Raw genomic sequence first — 20,963 nt, forward strand, 5'->3', positions numbered from 1 at the left:
CACCATTGGTTGACATTGTTAAATAGGTCATATTTGTATTCGCTTGTCGCTTGCCTTCAATGTTTGTCAGGCTGTTCGTGATGCCAAAATCAACCAATGTCAAAAGTGAATAAACAAGAACAAAATCATACAATACATATAGTAATAGGTCCAACAACAAATATCAAAAAATGAATTTTAATGAAATACCGAGGTTTTTACTTCAGAAAGGTTAGAGTTGTGACATCCTGCGCCTGTGCACTTGGCGACCGGTGTAACGTTGAAAATTGACCCCCGTTGAAAACGGATCCGGGGTATATTTTCAACGTTGAAAAAGGAACCTCAATATTCACATACAAAAGCAGGTTACGTCGATTAGGCAATACATTATATAAGTAGTTAACTTTAAGAAGTTGTCAGTTGTCGATATATCTTAAAAGCAGTCATTCGACAGCAAATTGACACAGAAGGTTAAGAAGAAGAAGAAATAACACTAAGGAGTAGGCGGTAGGCGATAGGCTACCACAGAAGGCGGTAGGCGATAGGAAGTAGGCGGTAGGCGAAAGGCAGTAGGCAGTTGGTGGTAAGCGATGTGCGGTAATTAGTATGATCTATGCGGTTGGTAGTCGACAGACGGCAGGAAACAATAAGCAGTAAACAATATGCAGCAGGCAGTAGGCAGAAGACAGGAAGCTGTAGCAAAAACAGTCGTGGCGAAAAGTAGGCAGCAATAGACAGTAGGCAGAAAATATACAAGTATGTTGTAGACAATAAACAACAAAAATAAAGTTAATATTGGACAGTACGGAGTAAACAATGGACAATTACATTATACCGAGTAGTAAGAACGATGTACTTAATGGAATTCTATTACTTCACTTTAAAAGATATGTATTCTAAAAGGAAAGAAATAAATATCATAGATTATAGTCTATGCTATAGCGATGGTTTATAGAATGAAGCATGACATAAACAATGGAAAGAAATCAACTGTTCTCTACCACACAAATGTTTAGGAAATATTAAGCAGATACACAGTCCATGTCTTTGTACTATATCCGATTACTAATTTCGTTTTCATATCCCAACAATGATGTCAATCATAGCGATCTGGAATTTAACCTCGACGAAAAAAATCAACGAAACCTAATCAGATTGCGAAATTCATGCGTGAAAAGGGAGACAATCCCGCCTATGTATTTTGATTAGTGATACATGCACTATACAATTACTGACAATACCAACTACTCCCAAAGTGAACGTAAGCTGTAATTGGTTTTGACACCTTCATCATGATTTAATAGAAATAGATAGAATTAAAAAAAATCTACCTGATGCACATGTAAATAAAGTTAATAGAACGTGTTCAAGCGATTTGTCAAAGTTTTTTCTTCTCTTATATATATGTACACATTGAAATGTTCTTACCTGTGTATGTTTACGTGTGACGTGTCATATTCAAAGCGGAGGGTGATTTTCAGAGACATGTATGACATCGAATATAGAAATCTACATGAAAGTAATCAGGGTTTTGAACAATCAGGTCTGGTAATCAATTCAAATTAATATCGTTGATTGTAACGCACAATCGAATTATGTACGTTGATAAATTTGATGTAATATTGTATATTTCGCTAGGGTAGCAAAATATTTTGAGAAAGGGAGAGAGAGAGAGAGAGAGAGAGAGAGAGAGAGAGAGAGAGAGAGAGAGAGAGAGAGAGAGAGAGAGAGAGAGAGAGAGGGGGGGGGGAGAGAGAGAGAGAGAGGAGGGGGGATGGGTTGTAGGTGATTAGAAGTAGCGACGTAGAGTGCCGTAATATGTGTTGAAACATGTTTTTAGAAATATCTGTGTAGACGAATTCTAACTAAAGGATGAATATACCTGTATGAAATTTGAAATAAAATGTACCTCTATGTATACATACCTATACGATGGTTTATATTTCAATTATTTGATTATAAAATCGAATCAATATTGTGATATCATAGTAATCAATATCGCAGCAATTTATATGACAAATTGTAACGAAGCTGTCAAGAAGATCACACGCTACGAAACTATTTTCAGAATTAAAGGCAAAAATAATAATAAGACATAAGATAGATAAAAAAAACGGAACGATGAGGTGTCTTAGTTTGTTTTGAATGGCTACTATGAACTGTGTATGTAGGTTTATAGGAGGCGACTAATGTGAACCCAGTGGTAATACGGAAGAATTGTTTTTTGTCTTTTAAATGGTGAAACATGGCAGATTAAAAAGGATTAGCTGCGCCGCTTATCCCCCTAACGTAATACATGAACGAGTTACACATATAGACATCTCCAACCCTATCACCGTTTTAGCAGTGTCCTCATTGTAGGCGAGTTGGGTACAAATATATCGATCTAACCAATCTAAGTTTAAAAAAAACAATCCCGTCAGAATTTAACTTTCTGTTGAGAGTATGTATAATGTACCGTTTAATCCCGTAATCCACAGTAAAAGTTAACAGTGAAATAGCTGTTGGCTCGTCCCATATCAAATTACAGAACTCGTTTAATGCATACAACATATCCTGACCCCATCATGTAAAATCTGGATATATGTATGTCTAATACCACTTTATCATGTCCCGGTATATATACATTGAAATTCTTTCATATTTTCGCGTTATCATAGATATACACAGACAGACATAATTTTGATAATTGATTTTCTGTACATGGGACGTCTCTTCAATTAGTAAAATGTGTAACAGAAACGTCACTTACTCTAAATATACGATGTAATCTTAGAAGAATGAAGCCCGACCGTTGGGTTTATTAATCACCGGCCACATTTTTAATGAGACACTTCACGTAAATCACCAGTAATTGTATGCATATAAGATTCACCGTTACAATTATCCTTGCTTAATGAATATGATATATATGTATGTATTCCCGAGGTAGACCAAGGCAGATTTTGATTTCTGATTTTATTAGAATTGTATACGTATCCGAGAAGTCTGCTATCTAATGGATGTCTATTATTAATTCTAATTTTTATTATTTTTTATTACTTTTAAAGAGCAGCAACTATATAATTATGCGTTATTATTATGTATACAGAACGGCCATACTTGGGGTTTAAAGGAATGATGTATATCTATCGATCAATTTGTTATCATTATTTTAAATGTGAAGTGTATCGAAATTGTTAGGACGTTGAGTAACGCTATAACGGACATGTGTGAAAGGAAACAGTACAATGTCCATTATTCAATACACTTGTCTGTTTAAAACCAACTCCGCTCGCGCAGAAACCAGCAATAAAGGTTTATGTTTATCTTATTTGAATAATATATATTTTATTTTCAACCAAAAATGGATGTGTTTTAAAATCTTATGCGTGTGTATGTCTTTTGACAGTTGCATAAAAAATTCCTGTGACATTCCTTCATGATTGAATAAGACAAATGAACGTAACTATGTATTGAATGATAGATATTATATTACTCTACTGGTATCTTTCACGTTGATAAATGCCAGGTTGGACTGCCACAAAATACTGGTCATATCCATCTTGTTATATTCTATATGACTTATGTATTCAGATAAGTTACGTATTCCCGGTGTGGACGAACTTTACACGAAGTGTCCAAATATCAGGTTTCAAATGATGACAATCTAGTATAGTTCGAGGCCCACCCTTGTTACCTCTCACCAAAACCCCGGCGTAGGAGCATAGTAGATCTATTGTCAGTGTCGACCATAAATAAACACGAAACGTCTGTTCTGATCATTTAAATGGCTAGTGTTAAGTCTGTAATGATAGTATAGAAATAATTTTCATAAATTATTGGATTGGTTTATCTTGCCAACATGTTGGCGAATTATTGTACTCTGGTTGAATAACAAACAGTGGCATACCTCTTCATTAGGGAAGATATCCCCACAAGTAACGAAGGATATTATATATTAGATCGTCCGTTTGTTACATATTTTCGATGTACGTCTCGGACCTTGACATGTTACATGTTCACTATCACAGGCTCTAGTCAAAATCTAATATACTTGTGGACATGTGTATGTATCATCGGATTAACCTACAAAAATATATAATATGACAAGAACCTGTGCTTACTACCATTACATATAAATATTTAAAACCATAAAACCTGCACGAAGTCAATATGAAGTCCGGATGTTGCGGACGACGACTTAAACTGTTACTTCATGTTAATCGTGCCAGCATGAATTTAACACAAACGGTCAAGGACGAACCTCGAGGAGAAATGTTTACCAGCATACTTAAAGATCATATTTGTTATTTACATATAGTCTACGGATTCTAGCGTAGATTTATTTATTTAACTTGAACTTTCCAATAAATCTGTCAAGTGTAGTATTATAATATGAACACTTTCATTCCGTACATCTTGACAACTTTAAAAGTCTTGCAGTTAAACATCTACTGTTCAGAACAGAGAGCGATGAGAATGAAATCCTAATGTAATAATATCAAATAAACTCGATAAGTGTGATTGTTCCGAAGCACTAGTCACCGGTACTCACGGCAACAATAGATCTAAAGTCAGAAATATCCAGCGTAATTACTTTAGCACGTCATTGTTACACCCGAGGGGACTTTTTGATAAATTCCGCAAATCACTCGAGCACATGTGTACGTAGATGTCTTGTAAATATATATAGGAACAATGCCTCTTTATAACGTACAAGGCGTAGTATTAGATGGATTTTTACATTAACCTTATTTGTAACCGACATTAACGTTTATTTAAACATCAGCGTGTCCCCTGGCCAGGTCTGACAGTGCGATTTCCACTTATCTGTCGATCAGAATGATTTTAATGGCATACCACATTCTGGTCGGCTTCAAACTTTAATTCTTAAATTTTAGTAGACATTTTTGTTTTGTTTTTGACTACCTCTTGTTATCAAAGTCACACACTACACAAATGTATCAACATTGTATAGCAGTGTCTCAATGTCATTCACTACTAGTATCCACATTGTCTGACAGTGTCTCAAGGTCATATAATACTAGCGTCGACATCATCTAACAGGGTCTCAAAGTCTCGTATCACTAGTATCCACATTGTCTAACATTGTCTCAAGGTCACATACTGCTCGTATCCGCTTTGACTGACAGGGTATCAAGGTCACATGCCATTAGTATCCACGTTGTCTACAAGAGTCTAAAGGTCACATACTACTAGTATCCAAATCATCTACCACAGTCTCAAGGTCACATATTACTAGTATCCGCTTTGACTGACAGGGTATCAAGGTCACATGCCAATAGTATCCACGCTGTCTACAAGAGTCTAAAGGTCACATACTACTAGTATCCAAATTGTCTACCAGAGTCTCAAGGTCACATACTACTAGTATCCACATTTTCTGACAGTGTCTCAAGGTCACATTGCAATACTAGTATCCACATTGTCTGACGGTGTCTCAATGTCATATAATACTAGCATCCACATCGTCTAACAGGGCCTCGAAGTCTCGTATCACTAGTATCCACATTGTTTAACATTGTCTCAAGGTCACATACTACTAATATCCACTTTGACTGACAGGGTATCAAGGTCACATACCATTAGTATCCACATTGTCTACAAGAGTCTAAAGGTCACATACTACTAGTATCCACATTGTCTACCAGAGTCTCAAGGTCACATACTACTAGTTCCATATCGCCTAAAATGTATCCCTGTGACATCCTGTTGGATCTCAAGGTCGCGTAACACTGGTAATACTTTCGTCTATCTGGATCTCAAGGTCACGTACTACAAATACACACATTGTCTTGCAGAGTCTCTAGTATACTACTGTGCGAATATAGTCTCAAGGTCATATTCCTAGTACCCATGTTTTGAAACCCTGATCAACATCATATAATCTAGTACTGACATGTTTTACCGTCTGTTCTCAAGGTCAGAGTCTACTGCACGCAATGTCAATTAACCAAAATGTCTACCTATGTTTCCCTTTTAACACTAGTTACTATAGTTACATAACAATACCTCTTTTTGTTTACCCTCTCGTTACTATGGTGACATAATAATTGCTTGGCTGACTTGGCCTCCAGAGACTGTTCGTAAAATTATCCCCATGATCTCTTTCCTGCTATCATGATATTAACAAACTTAATGATATAATGTCAATACTCATTCATATTGTTGTGTTAGTGTATTCTCGTGTGGCGCTGTACTATGTAACATAACTTTGTGTTTTTCACTCGTCATACCTCTCATTCATCGCCCGTTCTATTTTTTGGGATTCTCTTTATCCAGTTGTAGTGGACAATTTGTTGTAGCATGCCCATTTATGTAAGATATAACACTTTTCCATTGATAGAGACCCGGCGTTAGTGCTTTAGTTACCAGTCATGTGTTTTAAAGCGTAACGGGGTGGTTGTTTAATGTAATCGGCAGCCGGTTGATGTAGTCAGCCACTAATACTGTTTGTATTATTTTTAAGGATTTTAAATAGTAAACAAATAAGGTAGTCTTATTAAATTCTGATTTCGACAAATCTTTATTTTGGCTTATGTATCTGGACTACAAGCCATTCTTAACAGAACGTGTTACAGATGTAGTGTATGGTATCTTAATTTTTCAGCATTTATAACTTAACACGTAAGCGCTGAAAATCATGTCACGTGATTCTCAAACTAACAAGTGAGAAGAAAACATTTAAACAGAGCAATACTGACGCGTTAGGAGAGAAGGTGCGAGGTATCTGATATTGCTGGAGAGGTCCTAAAACACTGGAATTTGTTCTACAACATACAGAAAAAAATCGTGTTATATTCCTTTGGATATTTTATGTGATCGGTGATATGTTTTCTTAACATGAGGGAATGTAACAAAATATTACTTTATATTTTCGTCTCAGTGATTTACCTGGATTTACTGGAAATATGTGAAAGTGAGTTTTTTTCTGTTTTACATTTTTATTATGCTGAGTTTTCTTGTAGACTACCGAAGGATAAAAAGTCATGAAAATTGATCTTTTCTTCTTTTAAAACATGAAGTTTGAAAACATAAGATCTTTAGTTAATGTTTATTACAAATATTTCTATAATCTAAACTTCATCAGATAATAACTTTCATTTCTAATCTTGACATTTTTTCGAGAAAAAAAAAGACAAAAAAAATTGTATAGATGTTTCACAATATTAAAACAATATCCAGCTGTTCGTAAAAAAACTTCGCAACTAGCTCGTCCTACTGTTGACGGCAATTAGTTTTGAAATATAATTTTTTTTCTCTTTATCCGGCCACTGGGCGTATCTTTTCATCGCTTACATGTTTTTGTCGATTCATCCAATTTAATCACTTTCATCTAGTCTACGAAATGGTTTTGAATTATTTTACGTGATACACAATATTCTTGAGTCTTGAAATGTCCGGCAATAGTTTTGATTGATATGAATATAAGATACATTGAAGGGTTACTTTCGAAAACGGACACCACTTCTAAATACCATTTTATTTAATCTAGTAAGGATCTTCTTCTTCTTCTTCTTCTTCTTCTTCTTCTTCTTCTTCTTCTTCTTCTTCTTCTTCTTCTTCTTCTTCTTCTTCTTCTTCTTCTTCTTCTTCTTCTTCTGTTTAAATAAACGGGAATCAAATGTCATTGACATTGTAAATATATGGGTGGTCGGGTGGTGCCGTTGTCACGCACTCACCTAGCCGGCCGGGGTTTGATTCCCGGAATGCCGGAATGAATATGAAAAGGTAGGGTGTCACCTGCCCGACAGTGTGTATTTTAACCCCCGGATACCCCGGTTTTCTCCCAGTGTAAGACGCCCCGCGCAGTTCCACTTGGACCAACAAGATGATTATGAGCTGATAGCTTGTTTCGCAGTTTGTATTTTGTAACTTAGCTACCACGTTCTACTTTCATCGTACGATTTAGTAGGACAATTAATAAGTATAAGGTTATCACACCTGACCAAATGAATAGATTGTAATGACCAAGACGACGTCATAGGGAAAGGTTAACGAGTCATAAAAATAGGATATAACCCGTCTAATTGGTAATATTAAGTAATGGATTTGTAGTCTCAGGGCGGCGATTTAACTAATACTGTGAACAAGCCAACTGTAAATGGCGTATTAATCAGACGGTGACGTAACGATACATGTCACGTGACCCGGACTTACATGTTATAATAGTAGAGTTCGGTGTTGCATGTTAAGTTTATCAGATTAAAAAAAACAAACAAACAAACAAACAGAAACGATAGTCGCAAACTACTACGAGGAGAACCGGCCCAAGAATCCTCAAGGTTGTTCACTTTGAAACAAATCCGCCAAAAGAAAAATTGCAGGCTATCTACAGTATGTATTGGTATGTGGGAGCGTTTTTCTCTCTGCATCCAATCTTAAGGAAAACAGATATCTGAGTGTGAATTATATATCGTAGTCGTTATAGATCATGATATCCCCGTATTCTGATGTCTGTTAACCATATTCTTCTATTACATGTCAATCAAGCTGAACATAACTATGACAATCTCTAATACCGTACTCACTGTGCTGCACATTTCAACACAAAAACGAATTTTAATGGAGATTTAACGCCCACTATTGTCACCTAGTTACACTATAGCAGACTCAAATGTACTCACTATTGTCACCTGGTTACACTATAGCAGACTCAAATGTATCCACTATCGTCAAGTTGTTACATTATAGCAGACTCAAATGTACTCACTATTGTCACCTGGTTACACTATAGCAGACTCAAATGTACTCACTATTGTCACCTGGTTACACTATAGCAGACTCAAATGTACTCACTATTATCACCTGGTTACACTATAGCAGACTCAAATGTATCCACTATTGTCTCCTGGTTACACTATAGCAGACTCAAATGTATCCACTATTGTCTCCTGGTTACACTATAGCAGACTCAAATGTATCCACTATTGTCACCTGGTTACACTATAGCAGACTCAAATGTATCCACTATTGTCACCTGGTTACACTATAGCAGGGTCAAATGTATCCACTATTGTCACCTGGTTACACTATAGCAGGGTCAAATGTATCCACTATTGTCACCTGGTTACACTATAGCAGGGTCAAATGTATCCACAATTGTCACCTGGTTACACTATAGCAGACTCAAATATATCCACTATTGTCACTGGTTATACTATAGCAGACTCAAATTTACTCACTATTGACACCTGGTTATACTATAACAGACTCAAATGTATCCACAATTGTCACCTGATTATACTATAGCAGACTCAAATGTATCCACTATTGTCTCCTGGTTACACTATAGCAGACTCAAATGTATCCACTATCGTCAAGTTGTTACATTATAGCAGACTCAAATGTATCCACTATTGTCACCTGGTTACACTATAGCAGACTCAAATATATCCACTATCGTCAAGTTGTTACATTATAGCAGACTCAAATATTGAGCAACAATAACGAGAGAGGTTACAATATTGCAACAGGTTACAATAGCGGCAAGGGTTACAACAGATGATGCGTTTGGGTCCGTTATAGTGTAACAATATAATGCAACTAAGTTGTAATAGTAAGTACATTCGAACTCTCCCACTAATGTAACTCTCTCAATAATGAAATCCTCTCACACTAATGTAACTTGTTTCGCTATTGTAACCTCTTCCACTATTGTAACCTTTCCCACTAATGTAACCTCTCCCAATATTGTAACATCTCACACTAATGTAACATCTCCCACTAATATAACCTCTCCCACGAATGTAACCTCTCCCACTAATGTAACCTCGCCCATGAATGTATCCTCTTCCACTAATGTAACCTCTCCCAATATTGTAACATCTCCCACTTATGTAACCTCTCCCACTAATATAACCTCGCCCACTAATGTATCCTCTCCCACTAATGTAACCTCGCCCACTAATATAACCTCTCCCAATATTGTAACCACTCCCACTAATGTAACCTCGCCCACTAATATAACCTCTCCCACTAATATAACCACTCCCAATATTGCAACATCTCCCACTAATGTAACCTCTCCCACTATTATAACCTCTCCCACTAATGTAACCTCTCCCACTAATGTAACCTCTCCCACTATTATAACCTCTCCCACTAATGTAACCTCTCCCACTAATGTAACCTCTCCCACTATTATAACCTCTCCCACTAATGTAACCTCTCCCACTATTATAACCTCTCCGAGTTATGTTACCCATCCCAACGTTGCGAGCTCAAAAGCACTTTTCTAACCAGGTTACACTATTGCAGGCTCGAACACACATACTGTTGTCACCCTATTGGTTGACGATGTCGACGTACTTCCAACACCAACCAGAAATGTGAGTGTTTTAACGATCATACATATTTTAATGTCAGTGTGTGACTGACCAAAATGTTGAATTCCACACAAACAATAATAAAAATTTAACCCCTCCCCGGAGGAAAATTGAAGGCACTGACCATGTATTTTATTCATCCTGCATCAATGACTGAAAATCAGATATTGAAATAGATTTGTTTAAGTCAGTCCTGAAATTATGAGTTCTTGTGCCAGATGAAGTCAAATTGATTTCAGTCACAATGATAAAGCATTACATATACTTCTTTAAATGAATGAGATGAATTACGTTTATTGCCGTTCAATGGGTGCTTGACATTTTATCTCGATGATAAGTTCATCATTGATCTAAGTATAGATTGTGTATCTCACATTGTATGTAGAGTCTTAAATTCAATTACGATTGCAAATCACCACAACCCTGTCTTATCTTGCAAAAAGTCCATTTTTATCCCTTTGATAATCTACTTTCAAATGAATTTATATTTAGCAAGCTTTTGTTAAAACGAAGTTTAAACGAGTCCGGTTTTCTTATACATATGACAATTTTTGTGAGTGAACACGTCTTGTCAGTAAGCGTTGCCGTGCCGATATCCCGTCCACGGGCTTTGTCACCGCTGTGAGACTTTATATGTTGCAAGGACATTTAAATATTTAGTTTGGTTTAAAAGTGGTGTTGACGGTAACCTTCCCCCTCTCAGTGTCGTGGGAGGCGAGACTGAAGTGGACTTAAAGCATATTAATAACTGTAATATATCATACTTGTTATGTAGTTACGAAACGGCTCTAAAAGTACTTCGATACAATCCTTAAAAATACCCCACATAAAAACTGACTGATTTATATTAATTTCTATCAGAAAGTGTTATCGATTCCATCACTATCCATTTTATTGAGAATTGTGCAAACATACAAAATTTTATTATACATTTGTAAAAGATCAGAAATTATAGAAAAAATATGCTTCAATATCGCGAAAGGCATTTTTGTTTTATTACAGATAGATTTGCAGGATAACACAACATTTCGAACTTATTTCATGATCATACTGTCTTAAATTGAGTTTTACTGACAATGTGTAGTGGAACCAGTGAAACGGATACTCAAAATTATGCCATAAATTTGTAAATTGTCTAAATAACACCGGCTTGACAGAGAATGGACAACAAGATACGGTTAAGTTTAATAATGTTAATATCGTTTTATATTGTCTCATTGCTTTGTATCATTGACGCGACGTCATAGATATGTAAGGCGAATCTCCGGTCTCAACCCTAGGGTAAGGCTCATATCTTCTTCCCCTTTAGGGGGACGCTTATTAAAACTTATCAACAATGAGTTTACCGAGTGTTTGACGGATTGATAAACTTCCCTGAGAGTTAAGTTCCCTCTATATCACACTGAAGCGAGTTACTGCTTATTTTTTCAGTTGCAGACTAAATTAAGTGTGTAATCTCATAAAAGTAGTCCCATCAATGACGTTACCTCAATTGTTTTCAGAACGTGCAAAGAGCGCGAAAAGCTTGTCTCAACCTTGTGTGAGAAGAGAAAGTCTCACCCCGACAAATGCGTGAATTTACCTGTCCAGGGTAAGAGACAAGGAAATCTCACCCGGTAAAAAGGGTGGATTAACCTGTCCTGGGTTAGAGACATGGAAATCTCACCCCGGGAAAAAGGGTGGATTTACCTGTCCTTGGTTAGAGACATGGAAATCTCACCCCGGGAAAAAGGGTGGATTTACCTGTCCTTGGTTAGAGACATGGAAATCTCACCCCGGGAAAAAGGGTGGATTTACCTGTCCTTGGTTAGAGACATGGAAATCTCACTCCGGGAAAAGGGTGGATTTACCTGTCCTTGGTTAGAGACATGGAAATCTCACCCCGGGAAAAACGGTGGATTTACCTGTCCAGGGTAAGAGGGGTGGATTTACCTGTCCTTGGTTAGAGACATGGAAATCTCACCCCGGGAAAAAGGGTGGATTTACCTGTCCTTGGTTAGAGACATGGAAATCTCACCCCGGGAAAAAGGGTGGATTTACCTGTCCTTGGTTAGAGACATGGAAATCTCACCCCGGGAAAAAGGGTGGATTTACCTGTCCTTGGTTAGAGAGACATGGAAATCTCACCCCGGGAAAAAGGGTGGATTCTCACCTGTCCTTGGTAAGAGACATGGAAATCTCGGTAAAAAAAAGGGTGGATTTACCTGTCCTTGGTTAGAGACATGGAAATCTCACCCCTGGAAAAAGGGTGGATTTACCTGTCCAGGGTAAGAGACATGGAAATCTCACCGCGGTAAAAAGCGTGGATTTACCTGTTAAGGCCAATAAGAGACAAGGAAATCTCTCTCCGGGTAAAAGGGTGGATTTACCTGTCCTTGGTAAGAGACATGGAAATCTCACCCCGGTAAAAAAGCGTGGATATACCTGTCCTGGGTAAGAGACAAGGAAATCTCACCCCGGTAAAAAGCATGGATTTACATGTCCATGGTAAGAGACAAGGAAATCTCACCCCGGGAAAAAAAAGGGTGGATTTACCTGTCCTGGGGAAATCTCACCCCGGTAAAAAAGCGTGGATATACCTGTCCTGGGTAAGAGACAAGGAAATCTCACCCCGGTAAAAAGCATGGATTTACATGTCCAGGGTAAGAGACAAGGAAATCTCACCCTGGGAAAAAGGGTGGATTCACCTGTCCAGGGTAAGAGAAATGGAAATATCACCCCGGTAAAAAAAAGCGTGGATATACCTGTCCTGGGTAAGAGACAAGGAAATCTCACCCCGGAAAAAGGTGGATTTACCTGTCCAGGGTAAGGACATGGAAATCTAAGAGACATGGAAATCTCACCCCGGGAAAAAGGGTGGATTTACCTGTCCAGGGTAAGAGAAATGGAAATCTCACCCCGGTAAAAAAAAAGCGTGGATATACCTGTCCTGGGTAAGAGACAAGGAAATCTCACCCCGGTAAAAAGCATGGATTTACATGTCCAGGGTAAGAGACAAGGAAATCTCACCCCGGGAAAAAGGGTGGATTTACCTGTCCTTGGTAAGAGACATGGAAATCTCACCCCGGGAAAAAGGGTGGATTTACCTGTCCAGGGTAAGAGACATGGAAATCTCACCCCGGGAAAAAGGGTGGATTTACCTGTCCAGGGTAAGAGACATGGAAATCTCACCCCGGGAAAAAGGGTGGATTTACCTGTCCTTGGTAAGAGACATGGAAATCTCACCCCGGGAAAAAGGGTGGATTTACCTGTCCAGGGTAAGAGACAAGGAAATCTCACCCCGGGAAAAAGGGTGGATTTACCTGTCCTTGGTAAGAGACATGGAAATCTCACCCCGGTAAAAAAGCGTGGATATACCTGTCCTGGGTAAGAGACAAGGAAATCTCACCCCGGTAAAAAGCATGGATTAACATGTCCAGGGTAAGAGACAAGGAAATCTGGAAAAAGGGTGGATTTACCTGTCCTAAGAGACATGGAAATCTCACCCCGGTAAAAAGCATGGATTTACATGTCCAGGGTAAGAGACAAGGAAATCTCACCCCGGGAAAAAGGGTGGATTTACCTGTCCTTGGTTAGAGACATGGAAATCTCACCCCTGGAAAAAGGGTGGATTTACCTGTCCAGGGTAAGAGACATGGAAATCTCACCCCGGGAAAAAGGGTGGATTTACAGGGTGTACCTGTCCAGGGTAAGAGACATGGAAATCTCACCCGGTAAAATAGGGTGGATTTACCTGATTTACCTGTCCAGGGTAAGAGACAAGGAAATCTCACCCCGGGAAAAAGGGTGGATTTACCTGTCCTTGGTTAGAGACATGGAAATCTCACCCCTGGAAAAAGGGTGGATTTACCTGTCCTTGGTAAGAGACATGGAAATCTCACCCCGGGAAAAAGGGTGGATTTACCTGTCCAGGGTAAGAGACATGGAAATCTCACCCCGGGAAAAAGGGTGGATTTACATGTCCAGGGTAAGAGAAATGGAAATCTCACCCCGGGAAAAAGCGTGGATTTACCTGTCCAGGGTAAGAGAAATGGAAATCTCACCCCGGTAAAAAAAAAGGGTGGATTTACCTGTCCTTGGTTAGAGACATGGAAATCTCACCGCGGTAAAAAGCGTGGATTTACCTGTTAAGGCCAGTAAGAGACAAGGAAATCTCTCCCCGGGTAAAAGGGTGGATTTACCTGTCCTGGGTAAGAGACATGGAAATCTCACCCCGGGAAAAAGGGTGGATTTACCTGTCCAGGGTAAGAGACAAGGAAATCTCATCCCGGTAAAAAGCGTGGATTTACCTGTCCAGGGTTAGAGACATGGAAATCTCACCCCGGTAAAAAAGCGTGGATATACCTGTCCAGGGTTAGAGAAAAGTATCTTTCAAATGATAATCTGTAACTACAAATACTTAAATGAGACCATACCTCTGTAAAATAGGGAGGTATCCTACCATATCCCAATGGTAAGTGGCACCACATTTTATGCAACAGAGGATCATCATCCCTGTAGAAAAAGAAGGTAGTGGTGGGTGAGGGGGTTAAATCTTCATCGAAAATATTGTTGGCTTTTCTTAGATTAGACAGACGTTAGCAGATAGCCTTAAGGCTGCTTTAGGAGTGTCCTTCTCTATTCAGCATTGATGTTAGCTCACGCAAAACCTCCTACGCGACTTAACATTCCAGTACCCCTCCACAAGTTAATTAAGTCTGAAATATAAAACCACCAGTATTATTATTACATTAGGTATGGTGGTATGAGCCATGTTCCTTTAAAGCGCCATTGCATGAAACAAATCAAATTATCATGTTTTTTAATATTTTTAACAATCCTGATAGTCAACACTGCCCTCTAAAAGTACTCACGTGAGGTCAACATTTACAGTTGAATATTACTGAATTATTGTATTTAGATTAAAAAAAATAATTGAGCAGGCATTAAAAGGAATACATGCCCTCTCAAGTTTATTCGAAATACACTTAACATACACAAACACATATTAAAAGTAGTTATGAGATCTTTTTATATATTGTATAGAAAGCGTGCTTTGGGTACTTCACCCACAAACGTACCTAGAAAATATATGTTTGTGCGGTTTAAATACGTTATAGATTAGGTTCGAGCGGAGGTTAAGTTCAATAATTTTTTTTTCGATCTATTTTTTTACGATTTCATTTTCACTATTGATCTTATGAACTAATATCGGATGGAGTAAATCAAACTGAATGACTTATCTAAATATATATTAATCGACAAGGAGGAGGTTAAAGTTGGTATGTGAAAAGCAATATTCGAGGATTAGCCGTAGTTTCGCATTTAAATCGGTTATAGCAATGTGTGTTTCTTTCACTACTGAATCTGTTCGCTGGACGCAGGTATTGTGAACACATCAAAGGTGATACAGTAGTATGTCTTTGTCCACAAATATTAATCCAGGCACAACGAATTTTATACAGATCCCTTCAATGAATTTTCGTTTGATGTCATGAGAAAAACTACTTAACATCAGTTAGTTTTGTTGAAAATATAACAAATTTCTTTCTTTATCGGTCGGCGTGCCAATACCAGCTGTGATAATCTAGTGCCATTACACATATTTTTCCTGTTGCCGTGTTTTGTTATTTGAATTTCTAAATAGGATTAATACATTAATATATACTATGACGTTCATATAAAATTCAAATTTCACTGGAAGGTGTAAGCTTACTGTTTGTAATCAAAGAAAACGGAAAACTAATTTCATATGTGGAGTTTTCATGCATACATAATTACCCTACATGTAGTTCAAGTGACATTTTGGAGTTTACAGAATTAACTGAATAAAGACAAAAAAAAAAAAAAAACAAGAAACAAAACAAAAACAAAAACATCACCAAAACACAAAATTAAAAAAATAAATGTTGATTCATTTCATGTGGAGATATGATTTTTATCACTAACACATCAGAATCAAGCACGTATGATAGAATGTTTGTATTTTCGTGAGGGGAGTTGGAACAGCCGTGAATTATTCTCATCTTCATACACCAAAGTTCAAGGTTTCTTTCAGATTAAAAGTCAAATTTCTTAGCCTGACCATGAGTTTCACTGGTTTTACAGATATAAAAAATGACAAAACAAATTTCAAAGATACAAGCCGATTGATAAGAGTTTGTAGGATGACTTGTCGTTATGTGGCGTATCACATTCGGGACTGTCTGATCTGTCCAAGGCATGGGACTACAAGTTGTCCACGCTTTTGTTTTTCCTTTATCGACAAATTCCAATTATTCTACGACATACATCTGTGCTCTATCGCTTAACAGAAGGATTAAGTTATTTGCCAAATTCATGGAGACTGAGAAATTACAAAATGGAGTATAGAGATAACAATGATATCTTAAACATATATCAGACGTTGGTTCTAATGTAGCTTCAACCTTTCTCTGGTTCGTTAATCATAATTAGATGAAGATGAAAAAAAAAAAGTTTCTCGAATATAAACCCAAAATCACTTGCATTTTATAATCAAGTTTTTGACTTGGATATTCGTAAAAAATATTTTTTAAATATTGGTCGAAAAGAGAACGAAACTGATTTCCTCTCCTCTTTAATCTAGGCCTTAGCTGTAGAAGTCCAAGGTCTTCTCACCGTCCCACTAGTCGTTCCTTCCATTTGATACAAGTACCTTACCAAAAGGTCCTTTGTCATAATCTTATACTGAAGGTAAATTGAAGATACGTTTCCCTGCATTGTTAACTTAATTACCCCCAGCTTACTGAATGGTTACATTTAAGTCGATAGCATGGCAAAAAAAGTGATTAATTTTTCTTTTTTGGGTTCAACTACCACACTCGTGGTACTTGATTAATGTTGTCACAACACATCATAACATTAAACTGCAAACGATGGTTAGCCAATGGATACCAAGTATTCTGTATTGATATACTGTAGGAACTTCAACCACACAAGGTGAATTCTGATAAAAGAACACTAAAAATTAGTTCAAACTGGAGATTTTCACAGATATTTAACATGACGTACAAGGTTAACACAACTTTCATTTGGTCATTGAAAATGTGTATTGATGTATTACAAATACCAGAACATGTATTTGGTTTCAAAATCGTTTTAAATGGCACCGAGTAGATGTAATCATTACGACTCCTATGTGTTTTACAATTATCGTGTCCAGTCGAAATCATTCGTATTAGGCGCCACTCTCCAAGTGGATCAAGATACTTCACTGGGAGATTTAAAACCAGAAATTAAAATATTTGCACTGATTTACTTTCTTAACGATTCCAAATATATCTTCCTTCTATTTAACTCTCGATCATCCTGTTAAATTTCTGTCAACTCCTGTAATCTGTCTATTTATTTAGTAATGTTTAGTTCAACAACACGTTATCACTATGTAATGGTACCCTCTATTTGTCGAGAGCTCGTTAACAGTTAGTGAGAGGTGTGTGGTAATTCGTTTTAATTTTAACCTACCATAAGTGTAAATCGTCCGGCGATTCATCATGTTTTGTCTTATTTGATATACCCTTAAAGAATCTAGACACGTGGGAGATAGCAGATAAATATACTATATGAATATTTTGCTCTAGTTAATATCTTAAATATTTTGTTTTTTTCATGAATTGTATTTATATCAGCGAGTAATGTATTCGGAATCATTAGTTGATAACGGTAGTATTTTAGATATCAAAATGTTTTAAAACAAATCCTAACAGATAATATCGCGTTGAGTAGCTGATAAGAAGAATATACACACCTATTATTAAGTAGAGATTAACATTCCATATGTCTTAAAATCAACAAAATAAAAGAAAAACAATTAATTTTTGCAATTGATTATCCGTTCATATTTCATACCTATATATATGTGAACACGATTTATTTTTCGCTTGTATTTAGCTGTCGTATAAAGCTAACTGGTCGCGTTTTACTGGTTCTCTTTATACTCCCTGCCCTGACACGGTGACCGAGTAAAACAATCAGAACTGATTTAAGTCTTAAACCCTAAAACGTGTCAGAGAATCGGTGTCTGGTCCTCTTCAAAGTTTCTATAACACTGCACCCTGTTACCTGGGCACTGACACTGGTACATAAAAAATTCATGTTTTCTGGTTTGAAAGACCTTAACTTCGATCAGAGATATCGGACTAACACTGTACTTCTTATCATCACTAAAGCACTGTCCGTCTTGTTTGGTTAGTGTACAGCTTTGAAAAAAACTCGTTTTACAGATGTAACAATTATATATTAACTGGGAGTGATTTTTACTTTCACACTATAAACATTACTTTGTCATATTTCTTCCATTCACAGCAATTTTACGTAGATATCGTTTTTTATGAGCGACTTCAACCTCTTAAGAAATTCAATTTCATCATGTTCATCCATGAAAATTTTTTATTTGACTTGGTCAATTTTTGGCGAATCCCAGGTTTTCTTTCACAAAGCGGCTAGTTCAGGTACAATAGAATCATTTCCACATATACAAATGTAGGTAACTTTGACATAAGAAAGATATCACGGCATACCTTCCATGCTATAGTGTATCTTTTTGGTTTTCTTCAAGAAACGAACCAGAAACGTAATGGTAAATAACACCAAACAAAAATGACATGTCAGAAGTTAACGAATATAATATTTCGAAGAGACGCAACTTTAGGCTGACAAAACGAGGTCACGCTACCAAATAAGTTGACATTATGTTACGTTGAACGTCACATTGTAAATTCATTGAGGGAGCTAAGGAGAGATATCCATTAAAATCATTTCTAAGTATCATGCATTTTACTAGGGGAATTTAATCCAAAGAAATTCATACGGTTTATCGAAATTTCAGTCAAAAGATATTACCAATATTAAAGAGGTCTATCGGACACAGACATGTGGCAAGTTATGTCTCAAAGAACTTCTCATTCTTGTTGGAGTGTCACAAAGGCGTTAATGTACACAGACTATGTGTATATTTACAAAACTTTTCTTGTTGTTGATTTACGAACATCTGTGAAAGGTATTGATAGGTTTAACCTATATCTCACCTTCCTGTTGTGTTCTGTAGTTTACCGTGGTTCTCGTGGTGATATAGGGATCTGTAGCAGCATTTGTTTTTCGTTAACGATGGTATGAACGCAATAGAATACAGAAATATTCTACATTTTATATATATGTAGCGAGTTATGTAAAGTAGTTGTCAGGATTTTTCTCGGAAGTATTTGAGATATACATTACTACGAAATACTAAAGCTAAATTAAAGGATAGAAATGTCGATTAGGAAGCGCTCGAATTTGCACTTTATGGATATATATTTGTCTGCCTACATGGGGTTAAGTCTCGATAAGAAATCGCATTCTGTGTGCACAATATCTTAATATACATTTTCTACGTATGCCTGCTTGATATATGTCAGTTAAATACTCATGAATGCCTGTCTCAAATTTTCCCGAATTTGTGGAAGACATTATGACAAAATCAACTAACAAGTCTAGACTCGGATGTTCTATAATGACAATCTTGTCAAATTGTCACAATATATTTGTTGGATTGAACCGGTGTGGGGTGGCGTTTCATTTTTAAATGCAGTTAAGTGATTATACTAAAACGATTAGGCGATCTTCCCTATTCATTCAAGCGATATCGCCTATTCATTAATTATATCACCCATTCGCTGTAGAGAAATCATAAAAAAATCGGATATATCATCGCAATAGATAGGTCTTATCACTACATCAAAATAAATTTTAATTGATGGTATCACCACATTCCATTGTAAATTTTACGGGGTAGCAATCACTAATTCAAGGGTTTCAGAGAATATTACGAGATATCATCAAATCAAACTAAATAGGTGATATCAGCGCAATGAATGGGTGATATCACCTATTCAACTCCTGAAAGTTGAATTTATCATTTCATGATAGTAATATCACAAAAAATTGATTAGGTGATGAATAGTAAACAGCTGATAAACGTTGCATTAGCGGTAACACCTAATCGTTTCAGTGATATCAGTTAAGTGAAATGAACAAAAACGGGCTCTCAATGAACCGGAACATTTATTTTATTTGTAAGTTGGAATTAGTACAGAATAATATGCAATTCTTCGAGGAGAAAAGATTGAAATTCAAACATTGACTTTTTTGTTGTTTGTTTTAACTAAATTTATCTTAAAAACAAATTTATTACTAATGTTTCTTCATATTTGAACAAAATCGACTATCTTAATTTCTACACTATTAAAAGAGAACTAAAGTGATTTTTGTTACATATAGATAAGCGTACCTTAACATAAGTTCAGCTGTTAAGTACACTCATCGATAACAAAACAGAAAATTTTAATTGCGGTTTCACGTTTTTGAAAAGAATATTTTTAAATCCTACATCTTACTACACGCGGTGTTAGTTTACATAATCACTATAATCCTACGACTTCACCATGTATGACGTCATTGATATAGTTACTTTGCTCTTTAACTTTTGACAAAGTTTTTCATAATATTTATCTGGTATAATCCACCTTTTATGATAACCTTGCTAGGTTGTACTTTTATTTACTGTTGAAATGTGGTCGAACACTTATATAGGATTGATAATAATGAGATAAGTTATGAATATATACAGCTTGATGTACCGTAGTTATTACACTATTGTTCAATGAAGTTGAGTCT

General features: G+C 36.6%; 1 protein-coding gene across 1 annotated transcript in view; it reads left to right on the forward strand.

Moving 5' to 3' along the window:
• The first annotated feature begins 641 nt into the window (after nt 1-641).
• The window catches only part of LOC132556470 (protocadherin Fat 4-like), a 54,870-nt gene continuing 34,548 nt past the window's right edge, over nt 642-20,963 (forward strand). The window contains exon 1 of the mRNA XM_060220879.1: nt 642-699. Coding sequence (XP_060076862.1) covers nt 642-699 — 58 coding nt within the window. The remainder of the gene's footprint in view (nt 700-20,963) is intronic.

This window comes from Ylistrum balloti, unplaced genomic scaffold (assembly GCF_031769215.1).
Source record: "Ylistrum balloti isolate Yb309-2 unplaced genomic scaffold, AGI_CSIRO_Ybal_v1 Utg370572, whole genome shotgun sequence".
Lineage (NCBI taxonomy): Eukaryota > Metazoa > Mollusca > Bivalvia > Pectinida > Pectinidae > Ylistrum > Ylistrum balloti.